At 46.3% G+C, this 21,453-nt stretch overlaps 1 protein-coding gene across 6 annotated transcripts in view; it reads right to left on the minus strand.

The window, feature by feature from the left end:
- Positions 1-2,106: 2,106 nt before the first annotated feature.
- Positions 2,107-21,453, minus strand: part of AP3B2 (adaptor related protein complex 3 subunit beta 2) — a 332,461-nt gene continuing 313,114 nt past the window's right edge. For 4 of the 6 annotated variants that reach the window (XM_069222319.1, XM_069222321.1, XM_069222316.1 and 1 more), the window contains 2 exons: positions 16,523-16,661; positions 2,606-2,899 (listed from right to left, as the gene is read on the minus strand). In XM_069222319.1, the coding sequence (XP_069078420.1) occupies positions 2,749-2,899; positions 16,523-16,661 (290 nt within the window). In that variant the 3' untranslated portion in view covers positions 2,606-2,748. Of the gene's footprint in view, positions 2,900-16,522; positions 16,662-21,453 lie in introns of all 6 variants that reach the window. The other 2 variants (XM_069222320.1, XM_069222318.1) reach the window with 2 other exon arrangements.

Consider the following 21,453-nt stretch of genomic DNA (forward strand, 5'->3'; position numbering starts at 1 on the left):
AGTTGGAAGGCCTCTCAGGGGCACCAGAGAGAACCACTAACATGCCAAAAAGCTGTAGCATGGCTTTGTGAAAGTCATCAATTTGCTGTAACTTTGCCAATGGACCAGTAATTCTGGTTGCCATGGAACAAGGGTCTGCTCCCAAGTAAAGCAACTTTGTAAATACACCTGGAGGCACAATAATGCCCTTGCACCTTTTCAGGAGACTGATAACAGCGGGACGGGACTGAGCCCCGCTTGGACTTCTTAAACTATTTATTGGATTTGCCCAAGAATTTAAATTCCAAAGATGATCTGCCGCAGGAGGAACCTCAGGAGCAGGGCCAGAAATTTCCTTCAGACCTGACTGATCACGGCATGGGGTCTTGCAGTGCTTTGCTATGAAGAGCTTTGCTTTCCAGTCTTGAAAGTTTTTTGGGGTGGCATCAAGTGACCATCACTGCAGGACTAGGAGTCGTAGTCTGACCATAGGCTAACCACATGTGGGTCAGTTACAGACATTTGTTTGCAATATTCCCCGCAGGATTTGGACTGTCACAGATATTTGTTTGCAACATTTTCCACATGATTTGGACTCTGTAAACATTGTTTGTCAAAATTTTATCTCAAAGAGACAAGGGAAGCAACTATTGTTAGTGTGCATGGGTGACGCCTGTATAGGCCCACATGTCAAGTTTGGCATGGAATGATGTTGACGTGGAACTAACACCAGCACATGCCAGCATGCAGGGATACTGCTGAAAATCGTCCGGATCCTGGGGAATATTTCAAAGGAGAGGGAAGTGAGGAATCTGAGGTTAGAAGTCTCAATCAGAAAAGGAGTGTTGCAAGTCAGTGCCCAAGTTTTGTGTTGCTGAATCATCAGATTTCAGTGATCCGAAACAAAAGACTTCTAAAATGACTTGCGGTAGAACAGGGACCATTTCAATAAGTGGCTGGTTCTCACTGAATGTATAAACTGGTAAATAGAGCTTATCTATCCTGACCTGCACAGGCCCCTGACTCATCCTATCTCACCCACCTTTCCCACAAATCTGGCCAGCATCATGTTTTAGCTATACAGGGAAAATGGAAACACCATGCAGAAACTTGCTAACTCACAGATCTACATTTTTGAGGTTATCATAGCATACATTTAGCATACTCTATAACTCTCTTAAACAGTGGGTCTGTTTCTCAGATGGGTACATATGCAACCTCACAAATATGAAAGTTTCACTAGTTTTTCCAATCATCATAGTGTATGACTAACCTAACTAACAGGGTATTTTTCAGATAACAGAATGTACAAGCTCAAACCTCCAGGTGAAGCTATACCTCAGGTGACACAAGTCAGACAGGTGCAGCCATAAACAACAAACTGCTCCTCATGCTACGCAGTTAATAGAGGTTCCAGTTCATAATTTGCAGAGATTTGGAAAGCAGTGCGGTCTTCTGACCGCATAGAAACAAATGTTCAGGCTACACAGATTCTGCAGGCTAATGTCAGAGACAGAATAACTATCCATAAAGTCAAGTCAGGCCTTAGACAGCAGAGTTGCTCGGTACATCATATGGTTCTGTCCAGTTTAGGCCAGAAAAGCAACCCTCAGGAAACATGGATTTTTCCAGTTTATGGCAGAGACAACCTAGCTACTCCTCATGATAAAAGGTTCTTGGGCAGCAACGCTATCTGTCATATAGGATCTTCAAATCCACATATCAAAACATAAATGTAGCTACATTTCTAGCATTATTTATGAACAATACATACTTATCCTTATTGTACTCATGCTGTCTGGTATCAAATTCCGTCCACCTTAGGGCACAATACCTTTGATATTGAAGCACTACCTCACATCCTATGGTATGTTACCCCTATTGTGACTCTTTTCCTTTTGTATCCCAGTAGGGCCAAGTCTGTATGGTGTGGTGTATTGAGAGCTAACTTGTGAACTCCTAGAGAGCCAGGCCTCCATGAAATACCATTAATAGATGAGCTAGGTATGCAAAACGACATGAGCGGCAGGGAAGATTCTTGACTATTTTTTCAGGTGCCAAGGACAATACATGGGTGTTGCCTTCGGCATTTGAACGATCTACGTATTTAACTTAAAGTTATCAAATGTCTGCAGCAAGATATAACATATATTTGTACACATTTGTACCTATTATATGTCCCCACCGGCCATTTCACTGGTAATACATACCCAGAAGGAGAGGATGGCGATTCCCCTTTGTGTTAATAAGTCCTTAAGATGGTATGCCTAATCAGTCAAATTTCTTGCCACGAGTGCTACACAACTTCACTGAACGACCTTGAAAACACAACAAGCTCTTATGTTGCTGCAGAGCCTCCCTTGGCGCTGCAAGGCACATGGGCATGTAGAGTACTTTGCACTGGGTAACTTGAACGAGGCATTCACAATCAAAATGGATGCCACCTTCATTGTCTGCAGCTTCTTTGTTGCAATACATATATGCACGTTTTTTAACAGAAAGGAATGTCTACTAATTAACATTCACATACTGCTTGAACATTTTTAGAATAGCACAGCAGTCACAGTCAATCAAGTAATGAAATATAAAACCACAGAGCAGGACGGCAATCACTACTTTCTGTTGAACTTGGTGAATGGTCAATCACGCAGCTGGAGGTCCCTTCTCTCCTTGGAAATTACTTCAAGTACAGGTCATCATGGGCATAAGGAGGGGGGCACAAGGAATCTAGAGGCCACATTTTCAATCTCCTGCACCCCCTCATGGGTGTCACTGAGTCAAAGCCTGGATAATGTCTTTGACTAGCATGGTGCCAATCACCATCTTCTCGCTGTTCACCGTCAGCTGAGCCGCACCGCCTTCTTTGGTTGCTAAGGTAACAAGCACCAGGTTTCCACTACTAACAGTCTTGGCAGCAAACCTTTAAGAAAGGACAAGAAAAAGCACTTAGTAAGAAGGCAGCACCAAATATACCATCACGCCATTCAAGTGCTGAAAAACGGCTGATGTGCTATGCATAGTCTCAACTATGTACTATGTACATGGCCAGTCTTAGCAATTTGCAATGACATTTGGGGCCACATGTAGCAACATTCAGATTTGCGACCCCCAAATTGTGAGTCAGAGCGACTCGCAATTTGCGAGTCGCAAATCTGAATGTTGGATGGTGTCCCTGACACCACCTGCGATTCGCAAGGGGGTCGCAAATGCCCACCTCAGGAAAAATCATGAGGTGGGTCGCAATGTGCGACCCCCTTGCAAATTGTGGCCCTCACAGGGATGCTGGCCTGCTGCGGACAGCAGACCACCATGTCTGTGATTGCTTTTCAATAAAGCAGTTTTACTTTTTTGTAATGCAGCTGTTTTCCTTAAAAGAAAACGAGATGCATTACAAAAACGAAAAATGAAACGTTTTCAGTTCATTTTTTCAGAGTTGAATTTTTTTTTACAGTGCCATTCACAACAGGGAAGGGGTCCCATGGGGACCCCTTCCCTTTTGCAAATGGGTTAGCATCCATTTGTAAAGGGTGCAAAATGCGATTGGTTTGCGACCGCGTTCGTGGTCACAAACCAATCCTACATTGCACTGCGACTCGCAATTAAGAAGGGAACACCACTTCCTAAATGCGAGTCGCAAACCCGTTTTGCGATTCGGTAACCAAGTTACCGAATCGCAATACGGGGTTTGTGCATTACGATGTTTTTTTTGCACGTTGCAAACAGCGAAATTTGCTGTTTGCGACGAGCAAAAAGCTTGCTACATGTGGCCCTTGGAGTTTTCCTCTCCCTAAAAGAAGTACTCCTTAAAGGCAGCAAAGGTAATTATTTTAAGCAATACAATATGTACTGCTTACAAAACAATATGCAGTACAATACAATATTTACCGCTTCTGAAATCTTTAAAACATCTTCCACACCTACACCATTTTGTGAACCATTTTTGACATCTTCAAAAGATTATACATACATTAGTCAACATGATAGCAAGGTCCTAGCCTGAATCTCCCAGAGCCACCTCTTGTCTGCTTAAGAATACTTCAGTAGGGATGGGAAGGAATTAAAGCAAAATTCATCATCCTAGTGTTGAGCACTACAACAGCTCTATAACTTTGTTGCTGCAGAAATTGTTGTTGATAGGAAGGAGCTGAAGTTTGTCTTATACTTGGATCAATAGAAATGTACCTGAGCCCCCATGGGCCCTGAAACGTCATTTGATGTTTTTTGGTTGTCATGGGAAAAAATAAGATCTTGAATAGTAAAGAACGTGGTTCATGACATCATAAACAAAGACACTGCAAAAACACTGCAAGACATCACACAAACTAAGAAAAACGCATCCACTCATATCATTAAGGACAGATTTGCTTGTAATAACACATCTTTGTTGACCATATCCAGCATCCTTTTTCTATGGGAACTTTAAATGACAGTAACGTCTAATTAGGGTTATACAAATGCCCAAAAGAAAACGTAATTTATAATCCCTTTCCAAGAGATTATTTGCCCTTGAAAGTGCCTTAGACACAGCCCACCTTAAAAAAGTGCACTATATTAGAGCAGTGTCAATAAATGCTTGCATTTATCCACTCTGGTTTTAGCCCTATTATTCAAAGGTAAGTGGTTACAACATACGGGTTGAGCGGTTTTACAATAAGCAGAGACCCCGCTATCCTGCAAGGATGACAGATGCCTTTATAAGGCTAATACTTTTGTCTCCTGGGTTTACCAAGAGCTGATGGTTTACAGTTTTCACTCTTCATAACAGGCTAGGTATCACCGAGTATTTAATATGCAAGCACTGCAATAACGTTAGCTTCAAATAAAAAAAAATCAAAACAAACACACACTAAAAGCAGAAGCTATACTGTCAATTCAGAATGAATTGATGTATATGCCACATCATACAACCCTCATGCACCAAAACATTACCTCAGGCACGATGGACCTGTGACCACAAGATTCGGCTCCCTGGGCCAAAAAGGATAAGATTATTGTATGTAACTAGTGCCTCTGTGAAACTACCAAACTCAGTTACTTCCAAGTTACTGCACACATGGTTTTCTTATTCACTCTTCTCTCTGGTTTCTAGTCTCTCTCTGGATCTCCTGTTACTCAAACATTACATTCTATGTTTTCAAGGGCTAAGAGGTGTAGCTATACATATATATGTTGGCAGTAAGTATACTCCGTCCCAACGGTGATTTAGTATACATATCACCGCCATGAAGGTCCGCCTACCCGATTTAAATGAGGGTGGACCTTCATTTTGGCCATGGTGGTGATTACTCTGTGTTCGCCATGGCCAAATTTCTCCGGCAGCCTTGGGGAGTAAAATCAGGTAGAGCAATAGCTACATGACCACCAGCACAATTTAGATGACTGGAGATGTAGTCATTTTTCACTGTTTCTTACCGCCAGTTGGCGGTGAGGAACTGTAAACACATCATAATGATATACTGAATGAAACAGACTGGGACCAATTCTCTAACCTGAAATATTATAAGAACTTCCATTCTGAAACTCTAGACAGGTCACTTAAAATACTTTATAGCCTCCATGTCACTCCGGGGTCTGGAGATTTTTATGCCCCGCACACATCATGTGTTAGCACAGCAGATAACCTTATAGCCTGCGGCCCAGAAATATAGTGGTTGTTAAAAGCCCCAAACCAGAGTCTAGCGAGGGTGTAGGAAGTTGGCTCTGTATGTGCTATTTCAAAGTAAGGAATAGCATGCACAGAGTCCAAGGGTTCCCCTTAGAGGTAAAATAGTGGTAAAAATAGATAATACTAATGCTCTATTTTGTGGTAGTGTGGTCGAGCAGTAGGCTTATCCAAGGAGTAGTGTTAAGCATTTGTTGTACATACACATAGACAATAAATGAGGTACACACACTCAGAGACAAATCCAGCCAATAGGTTTTTGTATAGAAAAATATCTTTTCTTAGTTTATTTTAAGAACCACAGGTTCAAATTCTACATGTAATATCTCATTCGAAAGGTATTGCAGGTAAGTACTTTAGGAACTTTAAATCATCAAAATTGCATGTATACTTTTCAAGTTATTGACAAATAGCTGTTTTAAAAGTGGACACTTAGTGCAATTTTCACAGTTCCTAGGGGAGGTAAGTTTTTGTTAGTTTTACCAGGTAAGTAAGACACTTACAGGGTTCAGTTCTTGGTCCAAGGTAGCCCACCGTTGGGGGTTCAGAGCAACCCCAAAGTCACCACACCAGCAGCTCAGGGCCGGTCAGGTGCAGAGTTCAAAGTGGTGCCCAAAACGCATAGGCTAGAATGGAGAGAAGGGGGTGCCCCGGTTCCGGTCTGCTTGCAGGTAAGTACCCGCGTCTTCGGAGGGCAGACCAGGGGGGTTTTGTAGGGCACCGGGGGGGACACAAGCCCACACAGAAATTTCACCCTCAGCAGCGCGGGGGCGGCCAGGTGCAGTGTAGAAACAAGCGTCGGGTTCGCAATGTTAGTCTATGAGAGATCTCGGGATCTCTTCAGCGCTGCAGGCAGGCAAGGGGGGGATTCCTCGGGGAAACCTCCACTTGGGCAAGGGAGAGGGACTCCTGGGGGTCACTTCTCCAGTGAAAGTCCGGTCCTTCAGGTCCTGGGGGCTGCGGGTGCAGGGTCTCTCCCAGGCGTCGGGACTTAGGATTCAAAGAGTCGCGGTCAGGGGAAGCCTCGGGATTCCCTCTGCAGGCGGCGCTGTGGGGGCTCAGGGGGTCAGGTTTTGGTACTCACAGTATCAGAGTAGTCCTGGGGTCCCTCCTGAGGTGTTGGATCTCCACCAGCCGAGTCGGGGTCGCCGGGTGCAGTGTTGCAGGTCTCACGCTTCTTGCGGGGAGCTTGCAGGGTTCTTTCAAAGCTGCTGAAAACGAAGTTGCAGCCTTTCTTGGAGCAGGTCCGCTGTCCTCGGGAGTTTCTTGTCTTTTCGAAGCAGGGGCAGTCCTCAGAGGATGTCGAGGTCGCTGGTCCCTTTGGAAGGCGTCGCTGGAGCAGGATCTTTGGAAGGCAGGAGACAGGCCGGTGAGTTTCTGGAGCCAAGGCAGTTGTCGTCTTCTGGTCTTCCTCTGCAGGGGTTTTCAGCTAGGCAGTCCTTCTTCTTGTAGTTGCAGGAATCTAATTTTCTAGGGTTCAGGGTAGCCCTTAAATACTAAATTTAAGGGCGTGTTTAGGTCTGGGGGGTTAGTAGCCAATGGCTACTAGCCCTGAGGGTGGGTACACCCTTTTTGTGCCTCCTCCCAAGGGGAGGGGGTCACAATCCTAACCCTATTGGGGGAATCCTCCATCTGCAAGATGGAGGATTTCTAAAAGTTAGAGTCACCTCAGCTCAGGACACCTTAGGGGCTGTCCTGCCTGGCCAGTGACTCCTCCTTGTTTTTCTCATTATCTTCTCCGGCCTTGCCGCCAAAAGTGGGGCCTGGCCGGAGGGGGCGGGCAACTCCACTAGCTGGAGTGTCCTGCTGGCTTGGCACAAAGGAGGTGAGCCTTTGAGGCTCACCGCCAGGTGTGACAATTCCTGCCTGGGGGAGGTGTTAGCATCTCCACCCAGTGCAGGCTTTGTTACTGGCCTCAGAGTGACAAAGGCACTCTCCCCATGGGGCCAGCAACATGTCTCGGTTTGTGGCAGGCTGCTAAAACTAGTCAGCCTACACAGATAGTCGGTTAAGTTTCAGGGGGCACCTCTAAGGTGCCCTCTGGGGTGTATTTTACAATAAAATGTACACTGGCATCAGTGTGCATTTATTGTGCTGAGAAGTTTGATACCAAACTTCCCAGTTTTCAGTGTAGCCATTATGGTGCTGTGGAGTTCGTGTTTGACAGACTCCCAGACCATATACTCTTATGGCTACCCTGCACTTACAATGTCTAAGGTTTTGTTTAGACACTGTAGGGGTACCATGCTCATGCACTGGTACCCTCACCTATGGTATAGTGCACCCTGCCTTAGGGCTGTAAGGCCTGCTAGAGGGGTGTCTTACCTATACTGCATAGGCAGTGAGAGGCTGGCATGGCACCCTGAGGGGAGTGCCATGTCGACTTACTCGTTTTGTCCTCACTAGCACACACAAGCTGGCAAGCAGAGTGTCTGTGCTGAGTGAGAGGTCTCCAGGGTGGCATAAGACATGCTGCAGCCCTTAGAGACCTTCCTTGGCATCAGGGCCCTTGGTACTAGAAGTACCAGTTACAAGGGACTTATCTGGATGCCAGGGTCTGCCAATTGTGGATACAAAAGTACAGGTTAGGGAAAGAACACTGGTGCTGGGGCCTGGTTAGCAGGCCTCAGCACACTCTCAATTGTAAACATAGCATCAGCAAAGGCAAAAAGTCAGGGGGCAACCATGCCAAGGAGGCATTTCCTTACACAACCCCCCCCCAAACGAAAGAGGATGAGACTAACCTTTCCCAAGAGAGTCTTCATTTTCTAAGTGGAAGAACCGGGAAAGGCCATCTGCATTGGCATGGGCAGTCCCAGGTCTGTGTTCCACTATAAAGTCCATTCCCTGTAGGGAGATGGACCACCTCAACAGTTTAGGATTTTCACCTTTCATTTGCATCAGCCATTTGAGAGGTCTGTGGTCAGTTTGAACTAGGAAGTGAGTCCCAAAGAGGTATGGTCTCAGCTTCTTCAGGGACCAAACCACAGCAAAGGCCTCCCTCTCAATGGCACTCCAACGCTGCTCCCTGGGGAGTAACCTCCTGCTAATGAAAGCAACAGGCTGGTCAAGGCCATCATCATTTGTTTGGGACAAAACTGCCCCTATCCCATGTTCAGAGGCATCAGTCTGCACAATGAACTGCTTAGAATAATCTGGAGCTTTTAGAACTGGTGCTGAGCACATTGCTTGTTTCAGGGTGTCAAAGGCCTGTTGGCATTCCACAGTCCAGTTCACTTTCTTGGGCATTTTCTTGGAGGTGAGTTCAGTGAGGGCTGTCACAATGGATCCATATCCCTTCACAAACCTCCTGTAATACCCAGTCAAGCCAAGGAATGCCCTGACTTGAGTCTGGGTTTTTGGAGCTACCCAGTCCAGAATAGTCTGGATCTTGGGTTGGAGTGGCTGAACTTGGCCTCCACCTACAAGGTGGCCCAAGTAAACCACAGTTCCCTGCCCTATCTGGCATTTGGATGCCTTGATAGAGAGGCCTGCAGATTGCAGAGCCTTCAAAACCTTCTTCAGGTGGACCAGGTGATCCTGCCAGGTGGAGCTAAAGACAGCAATATCATCAAGATAAGCTGTGCTAAAGGACTCCAAGCCAGCAAGGACTTGATTCACCAACCTTTGGAAGGTGGCAGGGGCATTCTTTAAACCAAAGGGCATAACAGTAAACTGATAATGCCCATCAGGTGTGGAGAATGCTGTTTTCTCTTTTGCTCCAGGTGCCATTTTTATTTGCCAGTACCCTGCTGTCAAGTCAAAGGTACTTAAGAATTTGGCAGCACCTAATTTGTCTATGAGCTCATCAGCTCTTGGAATTGGATGAGCATCTGTCTTGGTGACAGAATTGAGCCCTCTGTAGTCCACACAAAACCTCATCTCTTTCTTTCCATCTTTGGTGTGAGGTTTGGGGACTAAGACCACTGGGCTAGCCCAGGGGCTGTCAGAGCGCTCAATTACTCCCAATTCCAGCATCTTGTGGACTTCCACCTTGATGCTTTCCTTAACATGGTCAGACTGTCTAAAGATTTTGTTTTTGACAGGCATGCTGTCTCCTGTGTCCACATCATGGGTACACAGGTGTGTCTGACCAGGGGTTAAGGAGAAGAGTTCAGGAAACTGTTGTAGGACTCTCCTACAATCAGCTTGCTGGTGGCCAGAGAGGGTGTCTGAGTAGATCACTCCATCTACTGTGCCATCTTTTGGGTCCGATGACAGAAGATCAGGGAGAGGTTCACTCTCTGCCTCCTGATCCTCATCTGTTACCATCAACAGATTCACATCAGCCCTGTCATGGAAGAGTTTAAGGCGGTTCACATGGATCACCCTCTTGGGGCTCCTGCTTGTGCCCAGGTCCACCAAGTAGGTGACCTGACTCTTCCTTTCTAGCACTGGGTAAGGGCCACTCCATTTGTCCTGGAGTGCCCTGGGAGCCACAGGCTCCAGAACCCAGACTTTCTGCCCTGGTTGGAACTCAACCAGTGCAGCCTTTTGGTCATACCAAAACTTCTGGAGCTGTTGGCTGGCCTCAAGGTTTTTGGTTGCCTTTTCCATGTACTCTGCCATTCTAGAGCGAAGGCCAAGTACATAGTCCACTATGTCTTGTTTAGGCTCATGGAGAGGTCTCTCCCAGCCTTCTTTAACAAGAGCAAGTGGTCCCCTTACAGGATGACCAAACAGAAGTTCAAAGGGTGAGAATCCTACTCCCTTCTGTGGCACCTCTCTGTAAGCGAAAAGCAGACATGGCAAGAGGACATCCCACCTCCTTTTGAGTTTTTCTGGGAGCCCCATGATCATGCCTTTTAATGTCTTGTTGAATCTCTCAACCAAGCCATTAGTTTGTGGGTGGTATGGTGTAGTGAATTTATAAGTCACTCCACACTCATTCCACATGTGCTTTAGGTATGCTGACATGAAGTTGGTACCTCTGTCAGACACCACCTCCTTAGGGAAACCCACTCTGGTAAAGATACCAATGAGGGCCTTGGCTACTGCAGGGGCAGTAGTCGACCTAAGGGGAATAGCTTCAGGATACCTGGTAGCATGATCCACTACTACCAGGATATACATATTTCCTGAGGCTGTGGGAGGTTCTAGTGGACCAACTATGTCCACACCCACTCTTTCAAAGGGAACCCCCACCACTGGAAGTGGAATGAGGGGGGCCTTTGGATGTCCACCTGTCTTACCACTGGCTTGACAGGTGGGGCAGGAGAGGCAAAACTCCTTAACCATGTTGGACATATTGGGCCAGTAGAAGTGGTTGACTAACCTCTCCCACGTCTTGGTTTGTCCCAAATGTCCAGCAAGGGGAATGTCATGGGCCAATGTTAGGATGAACTCTCTGAACAGCTGAGGCACTACCACTCTCCTAGTGGCACCAGGTTTGGGGTCTCTGGCCTCAGTGTACAGGAGTCCATCTTCCCAATAGACCCTATGTGTTCCATTTTTCTTGCCCTTGGACTCTTCAGCAGCTTGCTGCCTAAGGCCTTCAAGAGAGGGACAGGTTTCTTGTCCCCTACACAGCTCCTCCCTTGAGGGTCCCCCTGGGCCTAAGAGCTCAACCTGATAAGGTTCAAGCTCCAAAGGCTCAGTTCCCTCAGAGGGCAGAACTTCTTCCTGAGAAGAGAGGTTCCCTTTCTTTTGCTGTGTTGCAGTTGGTTTCCCAACTGACTTTCCTGTTCTCTTGGTAGGCTGGGTCATTTTTCCAGACTCCAGCTCTACTTTTTCACCCTGTGCCTTGCACTGTGCTCTTGTTTTCACACACACCAGTTCAGGGATACCCAGCATTGCTGCATGGGTTTTTAGTTCTACCTCAGCCCATGCTGAGGACTCCAGGTCATTTCCAAGCAGACAGTCCACTGGGATATTTGAGGAGACCACCACCTGTTTCAGGCCATTGACCCCTCCCCATTCTAAAGTAACCATTGCCATGGGATGTACTTTTCTCTGATTGTCAGCGTTGGTGACTGTGTAAGTTTTTCCAGTCAGGTATTGGCCAGGGGAAACCAGTTTCTCTGTCACCATGGTGACACTGACACCTGTATCCCTCAGGCCCTCTATTCTAGTCCCATTAATTAAGAGTTGCTGTCTGTATTTTTGCATGTTAGGCGGCCAGACAGCTAGTGTGGCTAAATCCACCCCACCCTCAGAAACTAGAGTAGCTTCAGTGTGGACCCTGATTTGCTCTGGGCACACTGTTGATCCCACTTGGAGACTAGCCATACCAGTGTTACCTGGATGGGAGTTTGGAGTGGAACCTTTCTTGGGACAGGCCTTGTCTCCAGTTTGGTGTCCATGCTGTTTACAGCTATGACACCAGGCCTTTTTGGGATCAAAGTTTTTACCCTTGTACCCATTGTTTTGTGAAGAGGCTCTGGGCCCACCCTCCTGTGCAGGTTTTTGGGGGCCTGTAGAAGACTCTTTACTATTTTTAGTTTTGGTTGTCTCATCACCCTTCCCCTGGGGAGTCTTTGTGACCCCTTTCTTTTGGTCACCCCCTGTTGAAGTCTTGGACACCCTTGTCTTGACCCAATGGTCCGCCTTCTTTCCCAATTCTTGGGGAGAAATTGGTCCTAGGTCTACCAGATGCTGATGCAGTTTATCATTGAAACAATTACTTAACAGGTGTTCTTTCACAAATAAATTGTACAGCCCATCATAATTACTTACACCACTGCCTTGAATCCAACCATCTAGTGTTTTCACTGAGTAGTCTACAAAGTCAACCCAGGTCTGGCTCGAGGATTTTTGAGCCCCCCTGAATCTAATCCTATACTCCTCAGTGGAGAATCCAAAGCCCTCAATCAGGGTACCCTTCATGAGGTCATAAGATTCTGCATCTTGTCCAGAGAGTGTGAGGAGTCTATCCCTACACTTTCCTGTGAACATTTCCCAAAGGAGAGCACCCCAGTGAGATCTGTTCACTTTTCTGGTTACACAAGCCCTCTCAAAAGCTGTGAACCATTTGGTGATGTCATCACCATCTTCATATTTAGTTACAATCCCTTTAGGGATTTTCAACATGTCAGGAGAATCTCTGACCCTATTTATGTTGCTGCCACCATTGATGGGTCCTAGGCCCATCTCTTGTCTTTCCCTCTCTATGGCTAGGATCTGTCTTTCCAAAGCCAATCTTTTGGCCATCCTGGCTAACTGGATGTCCTCTTCACTGGGGCTATCCTCAGTGATTTCAGAGGTGTTGGTCTCTCCTGTGAGGGAACCAGCATCTCTGACTATTATTTTTGGAGTCAGGGTTTGAGGGACCCTGTTCTCCCTAGATAGGATTGGTAGGGGGGAATTGTCCTCCAAGTCACTATCCTCTTCCTCTGAGTTGCCACCCTCAGAGGGGTTGGCCTTTTCAAACTCTGCCAAAAGCTCCTGGAGCTGTATTTTGGTAGGTTTGGGGCCCATTGTTATTTTCTTTATTTTACAGAGTGACCTTAGCTCCCTCATCTTAAGATGGAGGTAAGGTGTGGTGTCGAGTTCCACCACAGTCACATCTGTGCTAGACATTTTGCTTCTAAAAGTTGGAATACTTTTTAAGAATCTACAACTGGTTCTAGAATCTAATTCAAACTTTTACAAACTTTTAAACTCTAAAAGAAATGCTAAACAGGATCTAACACAAGGCCCTAGCAGGTCTTTTAAGAATTTAGAAAACTTTTCAAATTGCAAAAATCAATTTCTAATGACAATTTTGGAATTTGTCGTGTGATCAGGTATTGGCTGAGTAGTCCAGCAAATGCAAAGTCTTGTACCCCACCGCTGATCCACCAATGTAGGAAGTTGGCTCTGTATGTGCTATTTCAAAGTAAGGAATAGCATGCACAGAGTCCAAGGGTTCCCCTTAGAGGTAAAATAGTGGTAAAAATAGATAATACTAATGCTCTATTTTGTGGTAGTGTGGTCGAGCAGTAGGCTTATCCAAGGAGTAGTGTTAAGCATTTGTTGTACATACACATAGACAATAAATGAGGTACACACACTCAGAGACAAATCCAGCCAATAGGTTTTTGTATAGAAAAATATCTTTTCTTAGTTTATTTTAAGAACCACAGGTTCAAATTCTACATGTAATATCTCATTCGAAAGGTATTGCAGGTAAGTACTTTAGGAACTTTAAATCATCAAAATTGCATGTATACTTTTCAAGTTATTGACAAATAGCTGTTTTAAATGTGGACACTTAGTGCAATTTTCACAGTTCCTAGGGGAGGTAAGTTTTTGTTAGTTTTACCAGGTAAGTAAGACACTTACAGGGTTCAGTTCTTGGTCCAAGGTAGCCCACCGTTGGGGGTTCAGAGCAACCCCAAAGTCACCACACCAGCAGCTCAGGGCCGGTCAGGTGCAGAGTTCAAAGTGGTGCCCAAAACGCATAGGCTAGAATGGAGAGAAGGGGGTGCCCCGGTTCCGGTCTGCTTGCAGGTAAGTACCCGCGTCTTCGGAGGGCAGACCAGGGGGGTTTTGTAGGGCACCGGGGGGGACACAAGCCCACACAGAAATTTCACCCTCAGCAGCGCGGGGGCGGCCGGGTGCAGTGTAGAAACAAGCGTTGGGTTCGCAATGTTAGTCTATGAGAGATCTCGGGATCTCTTCAGCGCTGCAGGCAGGCAAGGGGGGGATTCCTCGGGGAAACCTCCACTTGGGCAAGGGAGAGGGACTCCTGGGGGTCACTTCTCCAGTGAAAGTCCGGTCCTTCAGGTCCTGGGGGCTGCGGGTGCAGGGTCTCTCCCAGGCGTCGGGACTTAGGATTCAAAGAGTCGCGGTCAGGGGAAGCCTCGGGATTCCCTCTGCAGGCGGCGCTGTGGGGGCTCAGGGGGGACAGGTTTTGGTACTCACAGTATCAGAGTAGTCCTGGGGTCCCTCCTGAGGTGTTGGATCTCCACCAGCCGAGTCGGGGTCGCCGGGTGCAGTGTTGCAGGTCTCACGCTTCTTGCGGGGAGCTTGCAGGGTTCTTTCAAAGCTGCTGAAAACGAAGTTGCAGCCTTTCTTGGAGCAGGTCCGCTGTCCTCGGGAGTTTCTTGTCTTTTCGAAGCAGGGGCAGTCCTCAGAGGATGTCGAGGTCGCTGGTCCCTTTGGAAGGCGTCGCTGGAGCAGGATCTTTGGAAGGCAGGAGACAGGCCGGTGAGTTTCTGGAGCCAAGGCAGTTGTCGTCTTCTGGTCTTCCTCTGCAGGGGTTTTCAGCTAGGCAGTCCTTCTTCTTGTAGTTGCAGGAATCTAATTTTCTAGGGTTCAGGGTAGCCCTTAAATACTAAATTTAAGGGCGTGTTTAGGTCTGGGGGGTTAGTAGCCAATGGCTACTAGCCCTGAGGGTGGGTACACCCTTTTTGTGCCTCCTCCCAAGGGGAGGGGGTCACAATCCTAACCCTATTGGGGGAATCCTCCATCTGCAAGATGGAGGATTTCTAAAAGTTAGAGTCACCTCAGCTCAGGACACCTTAGGGGCTGTCCTGCCTGGCCAGTGACTCCTCCTTGTTTTTCTCATTATCTTCTCCGGCCTTGCCGCCAAAAGTGGGGCCTGGCCGGAGGGGGCGGGCAACTCCACTAGCTGGAGTGTCCTGCTGGGTTGGCACAAAGGAGGTGAGCCTTTGAGGCTCACCGCCAGGTGTGACAATTCCTGCCTGGGGGAGGTGTTAGCATCTCCACCCAGTGCAGGCTTTGTTACTGGCCTCAGAGTGACAAAGGCACTCTCCCCATGGGGCCAGCAACATGTCTCGGTTTGTGGCAGGCTGCTAAAACTAGTCAGCCTACACAGATAGTCGGTTAAGTTTCAGGGGGCACCTCTAAGGTGCCCTCTGGGGTGTATTTTACAATAAAATGTACACTGGCATCAGTGTGCATTTATTGTGTGAGAAGTTTGATACCAAACTTCCCAGTTTTCAGTGTAGCCATTATGGTGCTGTGGAGTTCGTGTTTGACAGACTCCCAGACCATATACTCTTATGGCTACCCTGCACTTACAATGTCTAAGGTTTTGTTTAGACACTGTAGGGGTACCATGCTCATGCACTGGTACCCTCACCTATGGTATAGTGCACCCTGCCTTAGGGCTGTAAGGCCTGCTAGAGGGGTGTCTTACCTATACTGCATAGGCAGTGAGAGGCTGGCATGGCACCCTGAGGGGAGTGCCATGTCGACTTACTCGTTTTGTCCTCACTAGCACACACAAGCTGGCAAGCAGAGTGTCTGTGCTGAGTGAGAGGTCTCCAGGGTGGCATAAGACATGCTGCAGCCCTTAGAGACCTTCCTTGGCATCAGGGCCCTTGGTACTAGAAGTACCAGTTACAAGGGACTTATCTGGATGCCAGGGTCTGCCAATTGTGGATACAAAAGTACAGGTTAGGGAAAGAACACTGGTGCTGGGGCCTGGTTAGCAGGCCTCAGCACACTTTCAATTGTAAACATAGCATCAGCAAAGGCAAAAAGTCAGGGGGCAACCATGCCAAGGAGGCATTTCCTTACAGAGGGCCTTTACTGTGGGTGAGGGTCTTTATCATCAGGTATAGCCCCGCGCAGAAGGACTATAAAACATTCTACTCACTGAGGGCAGAATGTCCTATATTTAGCAGGGAGAAACAAAAAGGCTTCAGAATGATAGTTGCAGGCTTACACCAGCCATTATAGGCCCAGAACCACTCCATTGTCTTCAGTGGAGCTCTCAACATTTGTGTTTCCATGCAAGATCTTTATAATCTACTGTTATACATTTTGGGGTACACATAGGTCTGAGTACTGCAGTATGAGCACTACTGAACTTATATGAATCCTAGTCCTCCAAAGCAGAACCCTGCCATATAGACGAACTGCTGGCCAATTACACTGCAGGCACTCTGGTGTACTTCAGCTTACCCTGCAAAGGAGCCCTTTGCTTATTACCTGCACTCGTTATCTGCGCCACAAGGAACACGACTCAGATTTGCAGCAGATGTCACTCGCTGGACGATAGCATGGTCATTTTGACACTTGGCTGGTAGCGTCAGCTTCTCTGTGATCTCATTCATTCCAGTTAGTTTCCCTGTGGAAAGCAGAAGTAAATCAGAAATTATTTTGACATAAGTAACTGTTCATATGTACTAATTATAAATGTTTATAAGTTTATTCTGGAGAACGTGGAGCAACTAGATGGTGAAGAACCACCCAACTAGGCAGGGCATTGTCTGCACTGGATTTTGTTTTTTTAAATGGTTTAACTCAGAACCTACAGAAGGGACAAAGGCGGTCATTCTGACCTTGGCGGACGGCGGAGGCCGTCCGCCAAGGTACCGCCGTCAGAACACCGCACCGCGGTCAAAAGACCGCGGCGGTGATTCTGAGATTTGCCCTGGGCTGGCGGGCGGCCGCCAAAAGACCGCCCGCCAGCCCAGGGCAAATCAACCTTCCCACTAGGATGCCGGCTCAGAATTGAGCCGGCGGAGTGGGAAGGTGCGACGGGTGCAGTTGCACCCATCGCGTATTTCAGTGTCTGCTAGGCAGACACTGAAATACTTTGTGGGGCCCTCTTACGGGGGCCCCTGCCGTGCCCATGCCAGTGGCATGGGCACGGCAGGGTCCCCCAGGGGCCCCGCGGCACCCCCTACCGCCATCCTGTTCCTGGCGGGAGAACCGCCAGGAACAGGATGGCGGTAGGGGGTGTCAGAATCCCCATGGCGGCGGAGCGCGCTCCGCCGCCATGGAGGATTCTGACGGGCAGCGGAAAGTCGGCGGTACACTGCCGGCTTTCCGCTTCTGGCCGCGGCTGTACCGCCGCGGTCAGAATGCCCGGCGGAGCACCGCCGGCCTGTTGGCGGTGCTACCGCCAACCTCCGCCATGGCGGTAATTACCGCCGGGTCAGAATGACCCCCAAAATGTTGAAAACCACTTGTGTGTTTTCAATGGCTGGTAGTCAAAAAACGAAGGCTGTGAAACACCCGGTCAATTTCAGGATAGTGGAGGCAGTCCTAAATTAGTTATCATGCATGTACACCTGCTTTCTTCCAGGTGCTACCACAATGACTTAGGGCACCCACTCAGAGATGTTAAAACAGAGGCATTTACAACTTTGTTCTGAGTAACTGTAGGAAGTGAATTTGTTTTGATCTTTGGATTTTGAACAAATAGTATTTTAACGGTAAGTAAGGCTGGCTCAGCATTTCTAAACCGGATGTGTCTGCCCTTCCCTAAACCTTTTTGCAAAATATGACCTTTTTCACACACGTAGCAAAGGCTGCACAAAGGTCGAATTCCAGATGTAAGTCTGCAAGAGAAGAGTTCCCCACTTTAATTTGGTATACAATTACAAAATTGCAACATGGGCTTAAAACCAGCCATGTGTCAGCACAGGCCAAGTGTGTATTTAAGAAGAAAAAAGCAAAGGCATTTTTCAATTAAAATGCAAGGCTAACCACTCTTGAACATCAGCTACAAATGTGGATTTAAAATGTATGCACAGCTGCTTAAACCCCAGTTCACTCTGTGACGTAATTCTGTGTTCAGAACACACTTCTGTTTGTTCCTGGCATGGGGTTACGTCCTCAGTGCAAATTGCTTACACCCATGCAACTGGATAAAACACTGTTGATATTTGTGCACCTCAGAATAATTACTAACCAGCTGTAGTAGTGGGTCAGTCACCTTTCTGACATGCGCAAAAGAGAATTAGGAGCAATTACTGAATGCGTAATCAGTATTTACTGTGTGCCCTGTTTGTGGTCAAAAGGCTACCCAATTTGTGGGCAATATCTGATCATTAGTGGGCCTTTGGTGTGGATCTGAACAGTAACAGGTTGTATTTAAAACGCAGAGACATGAGCTCAGAAGCTATGCTTTGTGCATGCTGCAGTGTAAAGGTAAACATTTTGCTTAAACACTTATTTTTAATAACGTCTGTTAGTAAATAGATACAAACTACATTTTCTCATTGTGTAGATAAATAAGCATTAAAAAATCAAGACATTGGATTTTTATTATATACACTACAAAATGACATCTGTAAATTTGTCACATAACCAGCCCATAGGTTTACGCAGGTTGCACATATATCTTAAACCCTCCACTAGAGCCCCCTGCAGCTCAGGTATAATTGGCACCATTCACACATATATATCCCTAGAGTACTGTGGCCCGGTGGCAAGTTTCAAAGGTTTAGGGCAGGTGTTTTGTCAGTTAATCTGCACACATTACATCTGTCACGTATTCCCATTGAGAGGAAGGGGCCTTGCAAGATTTGCAGGAGCTCTTCACTTTGAGGGGTGTGGTTTTTCGAGAGAGAGAGGTCTAAGCAAATCTTGGAACAACCATTTTGAAAATTAGCACAAGGTACTGTGGATTGCCTATATAATAATGTGACATCAATAAACAGGAAATGGATGACAGCACTTTAGTTTGATTTGTCTAAAGGTCTTCTGCAAAGCACCCTGAAGACGACCATCTGATTTCTGGAAGAATTCCCATCTACATAGTTAAAAACTACACAGAGAGAGCCTCCAGCTGTCCCCTCCATCTCAGGATCTGAATGTTGGCCAAGGCTTTCTGACCCAGAAGGAGAAAGAGGGTCCTGGTCTTGACAGGAAAGAGCCTGTCTGCTGTTGAAACTTGTCTCCTAGAGGCTGGAGAGTATACATGTCCTCGATGTAGAGAAGGCTGGAAGAAGCGGACATCTCGTTATGAACAGGAAGTTATGAAAGACTTTAAATAATTTTAAACTGGATGCTGGTGTTCTAGGAGATTTTCCATGTCTGCAGAGTTATGAAGCACTAGAGATTAAATTATCTAACTTTTTCTAAAAGCCAAGATGTTGATATTTTTCATCTCTTGAGGACTGGAACAAGATGGCAAGCTTACCAGGTGAAGACATGACGTCTACATTTTCCGTATTCTCGGCTAAGTCCTTTTGAACACAAAGTTCAGACATTCTACAGATCACAAAAAAGGAATCCAGCCTTGTGGACGCATTCTCATCCTAAGCTTTGTACTGGTCCTGCTATGATTTCTGACCTCCGAAACCCATACTAAGAACAAAGGTAAAATGCTTGACTGTAACGATTTGTGAATCTCTGCCTGATCTCAGTACATTACCAGTTGGCCCCCAAGGGTGCCAAGATCCCACTCACTAGAACTATAATGCCTTAAACTGGAATTTGAGCTCCTATTAAATGGAACTGTCATTATTTAAACTAATTTTAGTATACTTTTAATCATTAACATGTTCTTTTAACCTAAATTCCTTTGAGAATTTGAAAAAGTGAAGCCAGAACAGCCTAGATCAACCTGATGTTTTGAACATATGTCAACAGTCATCGAGTAGTGCCTGTGCCATGATTATTTTGGTTTGCTCCTTTTAACGTTCTCTATTCTCATTTTATTACCCTTAAAACTCATCTACATATAAAATGATTCTTGCAAAAGTACTTGTACTCTGAGGGTCTGATTGTCAAAGTATTTGCAAATCTACCCTGAACTTATTGGCTTCACAAGGTTTCCAAGAGTATTCCTGGAAAACCTTTGTTTTCCCATTTATGTTCATTTCTGCATGCATAATTGTACCAGGTGACATGAAAATGGATGTGCATTAATACAAGTGCACTTTTATTTTTATTTTCCCCATAACTTTGTTTCCTGTGGAGAAACTACTCATCCACACTCTCACTAACTTTGGGTGAGGGCCCTGCCCATTCCCACTATGGAAAGTGACTTACTTATGCCTTGATAGAAATGAATATTCAGTCATTTCCAGAGTGAGAAACAACTGGTGAATACCAACAAACACCCAATCCCTGGAATGCCCACCCCCTGCTATTGAGAGCATATTTTCCCCCACATATTGTTATTCCAAACTTAGGTGATATTAACCACGAGTAAACTGATTTCTAGTCGCCATCCTTGTACATCCTGTGTTGATGTTAGGAAATATAGTGTGCCTTCTGTAAAGGATTACCTTTACTTTGACAATGTTATAGTTCTTTGCACAATCCCAGTTTCAGTTATGAAAAAACACTCAATGTATTTTGGAAGCAATGTTCCTTAAATTATGTATCGTATAAGTTTTTCTTTTCTCAACCAGTTACCCAATGATCGAACCCAACTGAAAACTAGACAACAAGAACCCGAGAGTCTCCTAGGGATCATCACTCAACCCCACATATCAATATTTACAGGGCCCCATTCGCCAACATTGTGCAAACCTTCAGAGTCCTCATCATCCCGTACGTCGATGACACACAGCTCAACCTCTCCAAGGACACCAGCAACACCCAAGCAAAGTTCATCATGTGCATGACTGAAGTTTTCCTCTCAATGAAGTCCAACAGCCTCAAACTCAACTCAGAGAAGGCAGAGGTAGTACTCTTCGAAAAGACCAGACACAATGGTGTTCAGTCTGGTGGCTATCAGAACCCGATCCCACTCCAGCCACTTTCAGCCAAGCCAAAAACTTGGAAATCATGGTCAACAACAAACTATCAATAGCCAGCCAAGTCAACTCAATCACCACCTCATGCTTTCACACCATCAGGATCCTCAGAAAAGTCTTCAGGTGGCTTCCTCTCAACACCCGCCTAACAACCACCCCAGCACTCATCACCAGCAAGCCAGACTACGGAAATGCACTTTAAGCCGGAATCTCCCCCTAATTAACAAAGCAGACGCAAACCATTCAGAATATAGCAGCTAGAGTTACACACAACCTCCCTCCTTCAACATTTCCTCCCACCTCAGCCACCTGCATTGGCTCTCCATATACAAATGTGCACAGTTCACATTACACACACACACACACACACACACACAAATCACTACACAATTTAGGCCCCACCTACCAAAACAGCTGCAT

The sequence above is a fragment of the Pleurodeles waltl genome, chromosome 3_1, assembly GCF_031143425.1.
Source record: "Pleurodeles waltl isolate 20211129_DDA chromosome 3_1, aPleWal1.hap1.20221129, whole genome shotgun sequence".
Taxonomy (NCBI): domain Eukaryota; kingdom Metazoa; phylum Chordata; class Amphibia; order Caudata; family Salamandridae; genus Pleurodeles; species Pleurodeles waltl.